We start from the raw sequence: 16,842 nt of genomic DNA on the forward strand, positions 1-16,842 counted from the left end.
CGCCGCCCCTGACATCCAGCCTCCGTTCTCCCCCTTTTAATCTCCATTACCTTTGACCCGCGCACTCTTGGTCTCGAATTTGGTTAGCATCCTTCAGATCTCCGGCTTCGACCTGTTAATCCGAGCCCTGACACTCCCTGCTGTCCTTTGCCTCCACGTCAGCGTCCCTCAGCCGCGACTCCCGGAAGTTCCCCAGACACGAACTTCCGGCCCCAGGAGCTCCGGGCCACAGAGACGGCGCCATTGTTGGCCTAGAGAGGCCACTGCCGGACAAGGAGGGAACCAAGGCTTCCGCTCAACCGAGACGCAAGATGGCTACGGATGGGGGCGTCTATGTGGACGACCTGGGGAGTCGGAGTCTCCTTCGCCTTGTGTCTTTCTGCGTCCTACTGGCAGGTGAGACCTACCCCGCCCGTGAGCTCCAGTTTGTAAGAAGAATCCTCCGGATCTGGCTGGCCCGAGCGCTGCCGTCTCCCTTCTGGTCCCCGCAGCCCCTCCGTCCCCCCACCCTGTAAATCCTCTTTCTCTTTCGTTCCCACGACAGAAGTTCCCCCTTTGCCTGGACCTGGAGGTCCCTTCTGCCTCGCGGCACGTCGTGTAGACCAATTTCCTCCTCCAGGCCTCTTCCTGGACTTCCAGCCCCACTTTCTCCTACTTTGTCCGGGTATCTCGTTTCCCCCACGGCCCCAGCCACCCCACGCACAATCAGAAAGGACAGGTGTTAGTTAGCGTTCAGCTTTCTTCCCAGTGCGTTTAGACTTTTAAGATCAAAGCGCTTGGTTCTGTGGGTGCATTGCGGCGCTTAGGAAGGTAAATGCCTTATTTCTTTCTCTGTTATTCCACCGTAAACGCGCGTCCCTGTCCTTCACCTGTTTGTCCCATCAATAAAGTGAAACTAAGGTAAGATATTAGTTCTCTTAACTGTCTATGCCGTGAAATAATGATTAAAGAAACTTTAACCATTTATAATGTGCACAGGTGTTTGCTTACACCATTTATTTTCTGATATATGGCTTTCTAGTACTGGTCAAGCCCTAAAATACAAACATGCCTGTTTATAACCACGACGACGATACCTTCCCCCAAATTGAGATTGTTTGTTTTAAAAATCCCCAAAGGAGAAACTAGCTGCCTCACACTCTGGGCACACACAAATGACTTACTGATGTTAGATTAACTGACAGCGTGTCTGGCATAAGTTTTCTCCCAGTTCTGTTCAGACCCCTGGAAAAATGTTTCAAGATTTTGTTGCTGTTGTGATCTATATTCTTAGACTGGCACCCATTTATTAACTAATTAGTCATGTACATACAGAAAAGAAAAGCAGAAGTGTGGTTGTCCATGCAACCAGAAGCAGGTACACCTGAGGTTAAATACCTTTCCTTTGACAAATCAAGTTTTTTGTCTTTTAGCTTCAATGTCAGTTGCTTTATGATGTGTAGTAACTCTCTGTGGTACATAGCTGGGTGCATTTATTGGTTCCAATAATGTGCCCAAGAGGTGAGAAGAATAGACATTAGTCCCATTTTAGAAAGTATGATATACTCAAGCCATACAACAAATTTGTGATATGATAGAGGCTAGTACCAGTGTCTCTCAACTTCTTCTTACACTTTTTATCTTCTGATCAGGTTTGTGCAAAGGAAACTCAGTAGAGAAGAAGATCTACATCCCCTTAAATAAAACAGCTCCCTGTGTCCGTCTGCTCAATGCTACTCATCAGATTGGCTGCCAGTGTGAGTTGAGGTTGGGATTTGTGTTCGTGGCCATTGATATTTCAGTCTGTGCCCTAGGTATAATAATCCAAGTCCTGCTTGGGAGTCGTAGCACACAAATTAGGTGGTGTGGGTAGTTGGTGATAGAGAACCATTTGTCAAACCAGGTGAGATAATTAATAAGAGCAAACATTTAGGAAATGCTACATACAGGGTTCTTAGATCTCATTTAACCATCACAGCAACCCCATAAGTAGATCCTGTTATTACCCACATTTTACAAATGATGAACCTGAGACTTAGTGAAGTTGAGTAACTTTTCCAAGATCATTCTGCTATTAAGTGATGAAGCTTGGCTTTGAGCCCCAGTGGTCTAAGTTCTAAACCAGGACTCTTAACCACCCAGTTGGTTAGGTAGAAAGTTATAGTCTTTTCTAAGGAGTAAAAGCCTCTTATTCTATGAAGTCCACTCATCACCTGCACTCTGAATGCTCTTTTTGGAACCAAAATGGGCTTCCTTAAGGCAGTGAACTCTTTGAAGAAGAAGGCATTGAGAAACCAAATAGTTACAAAAGGAAATAGTAAAGGATTTAGATTTGTCTTTATGTTTTGTAAATGTGTTCCAAAACAGGCTACCCTGTCAACGTGGTATGGTTATAAAACTATGAGAGGGAAAAAAGTTGTAAGCTGAAGTCTGAATCCCTAGTTCCTTTGCTGCTTAACCTGTTATATTCAGATTTTGTCCTGTGGATAGTAGCTTTGTCAGAATGTTGTTTTGCAGGGAGGCAGGAAACTTAGAGTCAGATCTTGACTTCTTCGTCATCAAATTGGTTACCTCCGAATTTATTTCCTCCTGTTAAAATGGTTAGAATATAAGTGCACAAAGCTGAAAGTCAGACTGCCTCTAATAGGTGTTTATTGATGATGCTGAGTGCAGTCTCAGCAGGACTGTGTGATTGTCTGAAACCTTCCAGTTTGGTTGGAGAAAACTAGTCAGTGGAAAGTGAAGGACTTGCTCAAGGTGGCAGTTACTAGTTTTCTAGCCATCCTTCCCCTAGCTATACTCTACATTAATTGTCCATATCCTTACTACAGGAAATACTGGGAGTAGATTAACTGGTTCCAAACAGTCCCAAATTAAATTTTTGTTGGACCTTGTTTGTTTTTTAATATTTATTTATTTTATTTATGTATTTTATTAATTTTTTTGGCCACGTCAGATCTTTGTTGTGGCGCACAGGCTTCTCTCTAGTTGTGGCCTGCAGGTTTTCTCTTCTCTACTTGTGGCGTGCAGCCTCCAAGGCACGTGGGCTCTGTAGTTGTGGCGCGCGGGCTCCAGAGCACATGGGTTCGGTAGTTTGAGGCACGCCGGCTCTCTTGTTGAGGTGTGTGAGCTCAGTAGTTGCGGCGAACGGGCTTAGTTACCCCGCGGCATGTGGGATCTTAGTTCCCTGACCAGGGATCGACCCCGCGTCCCCTGCATTGGAAGGTGGATTCTTCACCACTGGATCCCCAGGGAGGTCCCTGGACTTTGTTCTTAAACTAGATTGGTGAGTAGAAGGGAGCCAGGTCCAGTGTGGGCTGAGATCAGACTGCTGGTCTTGCTGGAACCCCACTCTAGTGCAAAAGGCTCGGCCCCCATCCTCCTGAAGCTGAGCTCTAAGATGCGTGCTTTGGGAATGAGTCATTCTGCTGCATGTTCTTAGAGCAGCCCTGTGGGAAGCAAAGCAGTAGCCTCTAGACATAAAGCCTGGTGCCTGTACGGAGAGACGAAAGGGGTGGGGCTGGACTCTGGCCACTTCCTCCTTAAGATCTTCTTGTTTCCTTTTCAACATACTTATTTCTAAGTCTTACTTAATATCTGTCCATCCTGAGCAAGATACACCCACTTAAATTTGGAGAGAAAGACCTAGATTTGATTTTCTGATTCTGATGCTCTGTTTCTATGGGACCCTTTTAAAAGTGCTCAGAAGGGGCTATCTGTAGCTTCCTTTACTTTCCTTCCTTTCTTTCCTTTTTCACTCTTTTCCTACAGTATGAGATGAATAGGGGTGGAAAACCTCCTCCTCATTGAAGGACCAGAGAAAGTAAGCAAGTTATTTAAGACTACACAGTCACCAATGGGAACCCAGTGTCCAATCCAGGTTTTTTCAGGCCTGTGTTATAGCTTGTCTTCTTCCTGTCCTCCTTGGAGCTGAAGTTAAATATTTTTTATCTGCCAGATGAGCTTTTCCTTTTCTTGTGTTTTAAATGCTGTGGCACACACTGTTGTCTATTGTTTTACTTAGAACTGCCATTTGGTAGCTAAATCTTTACGAAAGTTATTCCAGATTCTGATTTTCCTCTATGTTTTATCACTATCAACATGAACTTATGAAGTATTTGCTATATATGACTTAGTTGAATGTTGGGGACCTGCTTCTATATCTAGATTTTACCAGAGCCCATGGGAGAAAAATTCTATGTGGCTGGCAGTCTGAAAAGTACCTGTGGTTTTTGTCTCTTGCAAGTTACAAGTATTCCAGTGTCTTGGTTTAGAGCCATAATTCTCATGCCTAATAAAGGACCATGTGATGTGTTTTGAAAATACACATGCTTGGGTCTCACCTTTAGAGATTTAAATTGAGTAGATCTGAGGTAAAGCACAAGCATCTCTATTTTTTAAAACTCCAAAGTGATTCTGATGTGTAGCCAGGGTTGAGAAATACTGCTCTAAAACAATTTATGAATAACACATCCAGTTTTGAGTGGGGAGAAAACTTGTGGGGAGACCCTAGGATGTCTCTACATGGATCACTAGGGACTTGAGGGGTATTGCTACATAGAACTCAAGGCATTCTGGACTGGATCGTCCATCCTCTAGAGCAGTGCTTTCCAGTCTTTGTCATGAAACATATAGAAAATGTTATTTGGGACTTCCCTGGTGGTGCAGTGGTTAAGACTCTGAGCTCCCAACGCAGGGGGCCCAGGTTGAATTCCTGGTCAGGGAACTAGATCCCACGTGCATGCCTCAACTAATGAGCCTGCCTGCCACAACTGAGACCAGGTGCAACCAAATAAACAAATATTTAAAATAAAAGAAAATGTTATTTGTAGAGCGTCCTGGAGTAATGGATGAGTCTGCTCCTGTCCTGGGGTGACCAGGGTAGGGTTTTTGGAAACCCTCGGTCCCCAGAAATGAGAGGACTCGATGTCAGCACACCTGATCTGTTCAAGGCCCATCATTTGGGAAACTATTCTACAGAACTCCTTGAACTTCTTGATTAACCTTTCCCAAAACTGGCCAAAAGCAAGTAGTCATTTCCAAATAGGGCAAAGGAATGGAGATCCAAGGAGGCTATGAGGCCAAGGAAATCTACACATATGTTTTCACAAAGGAAGATTCAGTGCAGAACTCTAAGCTTGAGATCTAGAGCCTGCCGTTTCATGGAGAAAATGCATGTGTAAAGACCTCGGTGTCTGCTGTTACAGAATCTTGTATATATGACTAAATGAGGTTGAGGGAAGAGGGCAAGAAAATGAAGATCATAGAGCCTTTCTGACATTTAACAAATAAGGCCTCTAATGAGTAGACTTCAGGCCTCTTTTGTCCTCCATTCCCTCCTAGTAGCCTTCACATGGAGCCAGGGCAATTCAGCCTTTCACTTCCAGTCCAGAGTTGGCTGTATTAACGCAATGTCTTGTGACATTTTGTTGGGGGGATAAATGATCTGCAGAGTCAGTGAAGCAAAGTCAAAATGGTCAGCTGTGGGTGCTTTAATTTGACCCATTCTCTTCTGGCAGCTTCCGTTAGTGGGGACACAGGGGTTATCCACGTAGTACAGAAGGAAGAAGACCTACAGTGGGTGTTGACCGATGGCCCTAACCCCCCTTATGTGGTTCTGCTGGAGGGCACACTCTTTACCAGGTAAGAACTTTGTGTTCCTGCTGAGGAAATGCATCCAGAGAGGGGAAGAGTCAGTGAACAATCCTCACACTTGTGAGTGAAAACTTCCCTCGGCTGCCTTGGTCCAGTCAGGGCAGGGGGTGGAGTGATCCTCTGAAGAAAAGATGGGCCATTAAAAGGAATCATCTCGGTGACCTTGTAAGTAGAGCTCTAGTTGAATAAGGACCCCAGGGAGGAAGAAGGGGTGCACAGAAACAGGATAGATGAGATTAAGCCTTGAGTTCAGATCAGGTCATGGTTCTCACTCAGAAGCTAAGAGACGGAAAAGACAAGAAATGAGTCGACAGTGTTGATTCCCGTAACTCCCCATTTGTTTCCATCCTAGGGGGCAGGATGTCGGGCTGCCTGATAACCTCCCTGCCTTTATTCATGGCATTGTCATCCTATTCCAGGAATCTGATGGAGAAGCTGAAGGGGAGAACCAGCCGAATTGCTGGTCTTGCAGTGTCTTTAGCCAAGCCCAGTCCTGCCTCAGGCTTCTCTCCTAGTGTGCAGTGTCCCAATGATGGGTTTGGTAAGAGCCCCAAGGGATCAGGGGAGCCTGCTGTCACCCAAAGCTCATTGTTGCTTCATTCTCACATCTTGGAGGGCTTGGGAAGAGGTTTGCATCTGTCTGTGTATAGTATGAGCAACTGACTCCCAGACAGAAGATTCGTTTCTTTGTCTTTACCACTCATCCCTTCTCTCTCCTGCTCCCCTTTCTTCTGCTTACCTTCCATCCTCCCTTTTTGTCACATGCTCAGATCCCTAACTGCCCAGCTTAGGGCTCCCTGATACCAGTGTCTGTTTTACTGTAGGTGGTGATAGGTTGATACTTGCTTCTTTGAGTCACCCCCTCCTTCAGAACTCCTAGTCCCAATCCTATGATATCCTAGCCCCCCTTCCTTACCTGGTCCCTGAGTGCTTGGTGTCCCAACATCCTATCCCCTGTCCTCCCTTTCAGGTGTTTACTCCAACTCCTATGGGCCAGAGTTTGCTCACTGCAGAGAGATAGCATGGAATTCGCTGGGCGATGGCTTGGCTTATGAAGACTTCAGTTTCCCCATCTTCCTTCTTGAAGATGAAAATGAAACCAATGTCATTAAGCAGGTAATGACTCTGCCAGCTCCTGGCAACTCCACTTGGAAAGAGAATTATTTTTTAGGCTCTTCTCCTGTTTAGAGGGAGTCTCATTCTACTAGTACACCCTCTGAAAGACAGTTGCCCGAGGAAGAGCCAAGAGGTTTATTTTTCTCACAGTACCCTGTCTCTCTCCTTCCTGAAATTATAGCATTAAAGGCTTTTAGACTGGAAGAAAACATAAAGAATATTTAATATGAGATAAGGTATAGAACTCTGATTAAGAACTCTTAGTGTGGTAAGAAAGAGCATTGGACTAGAAATTGAGAGATTCAATTCAGTAATTTCTGGAATTCTTTTTAGCTCTAATGTTCTGTAATTCTAATCCAATGTTCTCTAATTTTGATACATAGAGCAGTTAAGAGATTTGTCCAAAGTTACATGGTGAGTTGATGTGCAGCTGTCTTGAATTTCATTTTTCATCTCCCAATTTAGTGTTCTTCACAGCAAATCACATTAGGAACAGTAACTGAAGCTCCAAATTGGGGCAGGCCATTTGGTATAGGGTAATTTCATCTGCCCCAACTAAGTCATTGACTGTGCCCCTTGGCACCTCTTGGTGAGTTTTTCTCTTTGACCTTATAGCTCCTGTGGCTGTACCAGGACAACTATAGCTCAGGGACAGATGTGGGGGTGGCTTAAGGATGGAGCTGGGCCCTCCTCCTTCTGGGAAGTATGGGATGGACTCCACAGCTAGCTGCCTCATCAGGGTTCGTCTCCCCTTGTAGTGCTACCGCGATCACAACCTGAGTCAGAACGGCTCAGCGCCGGCCTTCCCACTGTGCGCCATGCAGCTCTTTTCCCACATGCACGCCGTCATCAGCACCGTCACCTGCATGCGACGCAGCTTCATCCAGAGCTCCTTCAGCATCAACCCAGGTAGGACAGATCCGAGGCGAGCTGGGTGCCCTGGGGTGGGTAGGAGGGGTCAGGCCAGGGAATGTGGGCGAGACCACTATCGGGACAGAGTGGGCACAGGTAGGGAGCACTGGGTGGGAGAAGTGGCAACAGTTCTACACAATCGAGGCAGCTTGTCCCCGAAGTGGACGGTGGCAGAGAAACCAACGTGGAAGAGTGGATACAGAAAATGACTTACAGAGAGGTCTTCCGGGCCTTCTCTGTAGCTACCTTCTCCCTTACCTGTTGATCTCTCACTGTCTGTGTCCTGCTCAGAAATCGTCTGTGACCCCCTGTCCGACTACAATGTATGGAGCATGCTTAAGCCTGTAAATACCTCTGAGACGTTGGAGCCCAATGACAAGGTTGTGGTAGCTGCCACCCGGGTGAGTGTTGGCCCCTGATCAGGGTGGGCAGGGCTGACACAGAAATGGCAGGCAGGCCTGTTTTGGGCATATCAGGTGTCTGAGTTGCTACACTGGGGAGCCTCAGACGGAGAGGGATCTGGGCTGTGGGACTCTGAGGTTCTAGCCATCACCGCAGGACATGAATATTTTCTTGGCCAGAACAGGAGAGGGGGACTGGGGCCTGCCCCGAATTTCCATTTTCAAAGTGTACCTCTCCTGCCTTGTCTGCCGTGCCCAGCTGGACAGTCGTTCCTTTTTCTGGAATGTGGCCCCAGGGGCTGAAAGTGCCGTTGCCTCCTTCGTCACTCAGCTGGCTGCAGCTGAAGCTCTGCAGAAGGCACCCGATGTGACCACCCTGCCCCGCAATGTCCTGTTTGTCTTCTTCCAAGGGGTGAGGGCTCTTGGGCTGGGCTGGGATGGCCGGGAAGGAGCGGGTGGTAAAGATGGGAGTGGCAATTGTTTGGGGAAGATCTCAGCACTTGACTTAATTGTTATTCAGCAGAGAGCTTCTGGATGTGTCTATGTGTACCTCGCTTTCAGATTCCCTCACTGTAGGAAGCCTTTGCACCCTGACCTGAAATTGGTATACTGCCAACTCCCTCACTCCCCCATGGATATGGTCTATTTGAGACATTCTTTTACATTCTCTGGACCCTTTCCCTGCCACCTCCACCCAGGAGCCCTGAGGCTCCTGCCTCTCCCCACTGCCACCACAGCCTGACCGTAGGGTAAAGGAACAGCAGCCGTGGCTCAGTCGGCAGAGGTGGGGGAGAAGCAAAAAGCAGACACTTAACAGCTGATGTTCGCCTTGAGCCTCCACTTAGGCTGCTCTCCCCACGTCTGGGCTCGAGAAGTCCTGTGACACATACATGTAAGGCATAGCCACAGCTGGGAGCTGGGGTAGGGAGGAGGGCAGAGTCACGTGACTAAGCTGGCCAGCAGTTGAGATGACACAGACAGTAACCTTTGTACCTACAGCTTTGATGATCTGGCCCCAAGGCAGTGAGGCTGCCCTAACACTTTGGAATCTCTTCCCTTTCCCACCCGTCTCCATCCCTCAGGAAACTTTTGACTACATTGGCAGCTCAAGAATGGTCTACGATATGGAAAATGGCAAGTTTCCTGTGCAGTTAGAGAACATTGACTCATTCGTGGAGCTGGGACAGGTGTGCAGCATGTATCCTCCATCCCTTCCTTCCTATCTCCTAAAGCTTCATCTCTGCTGTTCTCTTGTCCCCACTGCAGGTGCCACCACCTCTTCCCTTGACCTCTGATCCCACTCTTTTCTCCCCGATATGGGCCAGAATGGGAGACTAATTATAAATGTTGCTTCTTCATCTTCCCCTCAGGTGGCCTTAAGAAATTCACTAGAGCTTTGGATGCACACAGACCCCATGTCTCAGAGAAATGAAACTGTACAGAACCAGGTAATCTGAGTATCTCTTCCCCTCACTTCCCGTTTCAACAGCTCAGAATATGGGCACCCTCTCGCCTTGGCCCTGTCCACACCAGCCTCCAGGGCCTGTGAAACAGGACCTTAGGTTGGGTGTTGGCCAAAGGATGAACACCCCAGCTGTTACAGCTCCCCGGGAAAAACCATGAGTTCAGCTCCTGTCACTGGTTCCCTGGGATGGATGGTTCTCTGATCATTCGGTGCTTAGCGAACTGTCACTGCCCATTAAGGACAGGGTGTGAGTGGCTCCTTTCTCTCCTGCTGCCCCAGGGACCCAGCTGTCCTGGCTGCCCTTTCTCATCCTGGCTGTGTAAGACTCCCTACCTAAACTGTCTTCCACTTTCCTCACTCCTTGTTCAAGACCCTCCCTCCCTCAAAATAGGTCTGTTTTTTCCCTGAGGTCTTCCTGCCATGCCAGCTTCAGTGTCATCCCTGCTTTGGCTTCTTACAGCCCTTACAGAGTGGACTACTGGTGTGGCATTCAGCATTGTTTTGTATAATTTTTTGCTCCTCCAGTTCTACACAGCAAATAATAAGTAAAACATTGGCTGAGGATAAGACAGTGTCCTGAGGACAGTGGGGTTTACCTGTAAATATGAAAAAAAAAGAACCCACAGGCCTCTTACTTCTCTGTGCCGTAACTTAAACAGGATGGTGGGAGCTGCAGGAAAATTCAGAGAGCCTTGATCCCAAAAGGCTTGAAGGATTTAGATGTAGGAGAATTTAGGGCTGCTCAGCAGGTTGGGGACTTGAAGTAGAGAGTGTTTCAGGTCTAAGAGAGACCTCTTCCTGCTTCCTCTCCCCAGTGTGTCCCATCAGCTAATGCCCCTTCATCCCCCAGGTGGAGGAGCTCCTGACCACCCTGGAGAAGAGCAGTGCTGGCGTCCCTACTGTAGTCCTCAGGAGGCTGAATCGGTCCCAGCCTCTCCCACCATCTTCTCTGCAGCGATTTCTTCGAGCTCGAAACATCTCTGGCGTTGTTCTTGCTGACCACTCTGCTGTCTTCCATAACCAGTAAGAGTCACCTAGCCTGCATCCTCTTTGTTCCCGAAGAGAATTTGTTCTTCAGCCAGAGGTCCATAGAGAGAAATATCTCTGTGTCAAGGGAGATCACTGCTCGCCACTGTCCCCACACGACCCTCACCAAAATCTCAGGTCAATCTGTGTTCTTTGCTCAGTGTCTTCTTCACATCTAACCTGGTCCCCTCGTCTGACTTGACATTTCATCTTAGAAAACAGTCCTCACCCTGAGCCCTTTCCTAGCACAATCCTCTTCATTTGTGGTTCCACCTCTGCGAAGCTCTCTAGGGGCCTGAGTTCCCCAGGGCTGCCAGCAGAGGGCATCATCTCAAACGCACGCCGGAATGATGTTGTGGGTTCTTTGGCTGGAGCACAGAGAGCTGTCCCTGCTCTCTATGACCCGCCCAAGGGTGCCGCAGACAGTACTCATACTCTGTGAAATGTAGCATGTTCTTGCCATGTGGTAAGTGCACGTGGTTCAGTGTGGGTATAAAAATGTCCCTGCAGCTGAGGGGGCTCCAGCAATAAGGGGTGAGGCCCTGGTAGTCACCTCTCTCCTGGTCCTAGGCACCCCTAAACTGCCCCTAACTTGAGGCCTAGGGTAACAGGGGACTTGACTCAGGCTGGATTACTAAGCCCCCAGCCTCCCTTCCCTTCTCAAAGCAGGCCAAGTGAGTTTCTGAGTAAAAATGCATAAGCTCTGGTTCTCCACCCCCCACCCTGTAGCACCTTCTCATTTATTTAGGGTGGTGACGGTTCTGATACATAGGGTCAGCTCTCTTCTCCAAAGCTGTCTTCTGTATCACTTTGTGGTGAGGGGTGATTCATCATTTGAACATATGTTGGACTTGGCCATGAGGCTGACTTGATTCTGTGGGGGGCAGGCAGTCAGTGGTGGTAGAGGCTGGGAGTGCTCTCCTCTTAGCTTCTCTTCTAAGATCTGTCTCCTTGGGGCTTCCCAAGGAGCATCAGGGTGGTTTGACCCAGTGTGGTGTTACATATTTGTAGACAGACCTACTCATCCCCCTCTACTCCCAGCCACCTTCAGTATGAATGTACATTGAAACAATCATATGATTGCTCTGATAGCATATTGCAGGGTTCTCTGAGAGTCGTCTTAGCCACCCTCCTGTGTCTCCAACCCAAATGACACGGAAGCGTCTCTTATGTTTAAAGATCTCCCAGGAAGGAACAGTTCTGCATGTGATCTTGTTTACCTTTTCTATCTTGTCGGTCAGACGAGTCTTTGTATTTAAGCACTCCCACGCTCACTCCTACTTTGCCATTCTCTGCACCTTCTTCAATATGGAATCCTGATTTTCTCTCTTCCCTCCTCCCTGTATGAGGAAAAATGAGATCCCAAGTTCCTGCAGAAGGGATAGTTGAGGGAGGAAAGGGCAGGGCCCTGGCTGAGTGCAGCCAAGGCTCATGCTGGCTTTCCTGGCAGCTATTACCAGAGCATTTACGACACTGCTGAGAACATTAATGTGACCTACCCGGAAGGGCAGAGCCCTGAAGAGGACCTGAACTTTGTGACAGACACTGCCAAGGTAGCACCCACCCGGGCTGGCTGGGAGCATGGGGAACACAGTGCAGATGGCTGGCATGTTAGTGTTGGAAGTCAGAGAACCTGGGCCATTCAGCCACCTCCTCACCTACTACAGGCTCTGGCAGGTGTGGCCACGGTGCTGGGACGTGCACTGTACCAGCTCGCAGGAGGAACGAACTTCAGCCACACCATTCAGGCCGATCCCCAAACGGTAAGAGCAAGTGGTCCCTGGTTGCTTTCTGTCTCTGTTTACACAGCAGGCTACCCCATCCTTTATCCTGGTCCCTTGCCTAGTTTCCCAAACCTTGGCATTCAGCGGCCCTGTATGTGCAGGTGAGGATCACTGATGCCCCAGAGCGCTCTCGGGTGAGCCTCATCTGCGTCCTGTGACCAGCCACCGTCTCCCCAACCCCAGTGTCTGGCCAGTCTGGTTCCTACCCCATGACTGGATCTCCACTACTAATTCTTTCCTTGGGCTCCAAGTCACAGGGATCTCTCTTCTCCCTGTCCCAATCCTAGGTTACCCGCCTGCTCTATGGGTTCCTGGTTAGAGCCAACAACTCATGGTTCCAGTCTATCCTCAGGCCGGACCTAAGGTCCTACTTGGGTAAGCCCCTGGTGTGCGATGGGACCCTTAACGAAGGGAAGGGACAGAGAAAAAGTCATCATTTTGATTTAATCTTTCTCCTTTTTGCCTGTTTTCTTTCCCCCCTGTTTCCCTTTCTTCCTCCTGATATTTGTTGGATCCTTTTCTCTTAACTTTCTCTTCTCTGGCTCCTGCCTATCCCTGGGCTCTTCCTATCCCTGCCCATCTGCACCCCACCTTCCACCCATCAAATCCTCCCTTCCCTTGTGGTCTCCGGTCAGGTGACGGGCCTCTTCAGCATTACATCGCCGTCTCCAGCCCCACCAACACCACTTATGTTGTACAGTATGCCTTGGCAAATTTGACTGGCAAGGTGATCGACCTTACCCGAGAGCAGTGCCAGGATCCAAGTAAAGTCCCCACTGAAAACAAGGATGTGAGTGGTAGTGGACATTGGAGGCGCCCCAAGGGTCCCCTTCCCTTGGGAAAGTTGGTGGATCTCCTAGGCCCAATTGGACCCAAGAGATTGGGATGGAGAGGTGAAAGGATGCAGCCCTTTGAACTTGAGTATTGAAGAGGCAGTAGCCTGGGTAAAAACGGACCATCTAGAGGGTAAAGGGAGTGAGAGAGAGAGGATCCTTGTCAGCCTATTTGCTGTGGCCTGTCTTCTGTGCAGCTGTACGAGTACGTTTGGGTTCAGGGCCCTTTGAATTCCAACGAGACAGACCGGCTTCCCCGGTGTGTGCGTTCCACGGCACGACTCGCCAGGGCCTTGTCCCCTGCCTTCGAATTGAAGCAGTGGGGCTCTACTGAATACTCTACATGGACTGAGAGCCGCTGGAAAGACATCCGCGCCCGGATATTTCTGATAGCCAGCAAAGAGCTGGAGGTGAGACACGGGTTGGGGAGGGTGGGGCGTGGGGGAGGTGGCAGAGGTCTATTTGACCTCTTTCTATTGCCTCTTGTCTCTTACCCCCTTCCATCTCCCATTTGCCCCAGATTTGCCACAAAAACCTGCTGCAAATCTGTCCCTGGTCAGCCAGCATGCGCCATTAGGAAGCTTGTCTTCACTGATAGTTTGCGTATGTGTTCATTCTGGACATATGTTTCCATGGAGACCCAAAGAGATATGCCTTCCCCTGTGGACCCTATGTAGCCCTTCCGCAGCTCCACTCCCATCCGGTATGTCCACCAGCCATCGCTAGGACGAGTCAATCTAATAACTTATTGAGCACCTGTCACAAGTGAGTCAGTCACGTAATTGGCCACAAGAGAATCAAAGTCATGGGCCCTACCTTCTGGATGCTTAAAATCTAAGTAAAAAAGGCAGAAGCAAGGACAGAGGTACTTTACTCCTCTTTTCACATGGGGAGACTAAGTCCCCAGACTGGGGAGACATTGCCTATGATTGTGCAGTACTTGGTGCTTGGAGCCAGCTCTGGAATTCCAGTGCCCTGGCTCCCAGCCCCAAGCAGTTATCCACAGCTACACTGAGTTCTGAGAGCACCTTTCTCCTTCCCTGCCCACCCCCTCCTGCAGTTTATCACCCTGATGGTGGGCTTCGGCGTCCTCGTCTTCTCTCTTGTCGTCACCTACTGCATCAATGCCAAAGCCGATGTCCTTTTCATTGCTCCCCGGGAACCAGGATCTGTGTCTTACTGAAGAGGACCCCAACTTTTCCTGCCAGCTCTGCAGTTCACTTCCTAGATCATCTGTCCCACTGGGACATAAACCACTAGTTTGTCACTGGAACCTCTCTGGGCCTGGCTCGGACTGACATTAATATAAAATGGAACTGCCCAAAAGAGACAGAGATAAACGAGTTACCTGCCGCCCCCATCTTCCCCTTCCCATCTCCCCGTCCCCGTGTCTTCTTCCTCACCCCTGCCAAATCCTGGGATGACAAATAGAAGCTTCTTGCTCCTGTTTTGACTCCGAGCTACCTACGCTAACTTTCCCTTCTTCAGGATCCCTCTTCTTGTTCCGTCCCACCTTACACCTCCCTCTGCTCTCCGCCCCTCGCCCCCTTCCTGACCAGGAAGGACATGAAGGGGTGAATGCCAGGAACCATCTGCAAGGAAGCCCCGAGGAGGACGGGAGCCATCTGTGGGCTGAGCCTCCTGTCCCCCTCCTGCTGTCCTGTCTCAAGGCCCTTAGGGTGGGTGTGCTGCTGGGTGGGTATCCCACCTCCAGCCCACAGCGCTCAGTTGTAATTTTTATTAAGCTGTAATATCTATTTTTGTTTTCTTTTTTCCTTTTGTGTGTGTATGTGTACGTGTACATAAATGTATAAATAACCAGTCTCATTAAAACAGACTCTCCCACATGTCCTGTACCATTACCTATTACTCTTCCTGAGCCCCCTTGTTCAGTGATCCCAGATTGGAGTCGTGGAACCGTAACCTCACATGCTCTCTTCTGAGTCCCCAGAGAGCCCGAGTAGTAAAGCTCTGTCAAAAAACAGTGGAAGTTCTGGCAGACGGGTTCCTTGTGGAGCCCTGGAATCCTGGTTTCCCTCTACAAGATTGATGTTAGCACAGTTTCTTCCCACTTTGTATTCGACAGACATTTCTTTCCTTATCTGAGTTCCAGGCTGGTGTCCAGAGATGAAGGGAATACAGCAGCCTTGACCCTTGAGTAGCTCACATTGGGCTAAAGGGAGAAGCATACACTCACAACTAGGTGTAGTAAATGGAGAAATCGCAGCCTCTCCAGAGTGCTCTGGTAGCACATGGAGGGGTTCAGGGCAGTGGGGGTGGCATTTGGAAAAGCTGCAGAGAGGAGGAGGCACTTGGGTGGTGATTTAGAGCTCACCAGGTGTGGAAGCACAGAGCCAAGAAAAGGCATGGCTCACGCTTGAGAATGGTAGGTTGTTCGGTGTTCCCGAGCTGTAAGGATCCGCAGGAAGGCTAGGGCCAGGTCACAAAGGCCCTTGGGTGGCATGCTAAGAGGTTTGTGCTGTCAGTGGGCATTTTGTAGGCAAAACGGATAGTTTTGGACCCTTCTAGAAAGAGAATCTCTGCTCTTTGGAGATACTCTAACTCCCTGGGTCTTCACAGAGGCAGAATTCTGGAGGATAGCAGAACTGCTAGATGATGGGCAGGGGCTGAGTCAGCTGAGCGGGGACGCGAACCGGTAGGAGTGGCGCCTGAAGCTGGCCTTTTCCCCTTGCTGCTGGCCAAGGGCCTGTCTCCAGCGTGCCTGAAGACAGCAGAGGTGGAAAAGAACTGGCCATTTTCAGAGTCCTAAGCGCTCCTCTTAGTTTCCTGATTAGATTACCTTTTCAAATCCTGCTGAGGGGAGGTGATTTTTCTCGAGGTTTCTCTCCAAGTTCCCTCGGGGCATGTTTGGGCTTCTGGGATGTGGAAATATACCCCGCTGCTTCCCCGCCACCATACCCCTCCCAGTCTGAGCTGGAGAAGCTGTGCACTGTGCTGGCGGGAGTTGAGCACAGCTGCCACCATCGCCTGGGCCCACTCCATGCCTCCCTCGGCCAACAGGTCTCCCAGTGGACAGAGCACTAAGCTCCCTCATCCTGCTGGCAGCTTCTGGAAATGGGGAAGTGGCTGAGAACCAGTGAGAGGGCTGAACAGGGAAGCAGAGGTTTAGGCAGAATCAGTGGATGGGGTGGGCAAGAGAAGTGTACAGGATGTAGGGTTTTCTGTCCTCCGGTCTCCTCCTCCTACGGAGGAATCTTCAGCACCAGCTTGTCTTCCGCCTTCTATGCTACCCCTACCTCACCCTCCCTGCCCCCCAAAAAAGAAATTACAAAACCAAAAAACATGTCTCCTGAGGAGACCAGGCTCCATGGAAGGGGCAGTAGACCCCCAGATGACCCACTGGGGCCCTCTCTCTGAGACCACAGTCTATAACTCCTCCCCAGCCACCTCCTTCGTCCTGGAGACCGCATGCGATTGGCTAGCAGCATCTTAGGGCCACAGACTTAAGTTGTTAGCCTCCCTCTTCCTGCTTGCTCCAGGCCCTGCTTACCTACCTCTGTGCCGCTGCCTTCTGAAATTTGGCTGCCTTCTGAAATTTGTCGTTTTCCAGCTCCTCCCTTGCCCACAGGGCTTCCCTCCCTCCCTACTCCTACCCACTGCTACTTCTCACAGCACCTTCTCTTCCACCCAGTCCACGTTGACTGACTGTT

General features: G+C 49.4%; 2 protein-coding genes across 5 annotated transcripts in view; one reads left to right on the forward strand and one right to left on the reverse strand.

Moving 5' to 3' along the window:
- Nucleotides 1–707, reverse strand: part of COPA (COPI coat complex subunit alpha) — a 50,525-nt gene extending 49,818 nt beyond the window's left edge. The window contains exon 1 of one of the 2 annotated variants that reach the window (XM_059066934.2): nucleotides 51–707. In XM_059066934.2, coding sequence (XP_058922917.1) covers nucleotides 51–90 — 40 coding nt within the window. In that variant the 5' untranslated portion in view covers nucleotides 91–707. The remainder of the gene's footprint in view (nucleotides 1–50) is intronic. The other variant, XM_067039470.1, reaches the window with a different exon arrangement.
- On the forward strand, nucleotides 200–15,018 carry NCSTN (nicastrin). 3 transcript variants are annotated; one of them, XM_059066969.2, is made up of 17 exons: nucleotides 200–396; nucleotides 1,632–1,736; nucleotides 5,499–5,622; nucleotides 6,054–6,175; nucleotides 6,605–6,750; nucleotides 7,509–7,659; nucleotides 7,954–8,063; nucleotides 8,323–8,475; nucleotides 9,146–9,250; nucleotides 9,434–9,511; nucleotides 10,379–10,551; nucleotides 12,005–12,107; nucleotides 12,222–12,317; nucleotides 12,626–12,713; nucleotides 12,974–13,128; nucleotides 13,369–13,581; nucleotides 14,232–15,018. In XM_059066969.2, the coding sequence occupies exons 1-17, from the start codon at nucleotides 312–314 to the stop codon at nucleotides 14,352–14,354; spliced, it is 2,130 nt and encodes a 709-aa protein (XP_058922952.1). In that variant the 5' UTR covers nucleotides 200–311; the 3' UTR covers nucleotides 14,355–15,018. The 3 variants fall into 3 exon arrangements, with proteins under 3 accessions (XP_058922952.1, XP_066895576.1, XP_066895578.1); XM_067039475.1 differs by lacking the exon at nucleotides 14,232–15,018 and adding an exon at nucleotides 13,692–13,828 and having other exon boundaries at nucleotides 213–396; XM_067039477.1 differs by having other exon boundaries at nucleotides 231–900.
- The last annotated feature ends 1,824 nt before the right edge of the window (nucleotides 15,019–16,842 follow it).

This window comes from Kogia breviceps, chromosome 1 (genome assembly GCF_026419965.1).
Source record: "Kogia breviceps isolate mKogBre1 chromosome 1, mKogBre1 haplotype 1, whole genome shotgun sequence".
In the NCBI taxonomy this organism is placed as follows: domain Eukaryota; kingdom Metazoa; phylum Chordata; class Mammalia; order Artiodactyla; family Physeteridae; genus Kogia; species Kogia breviceps.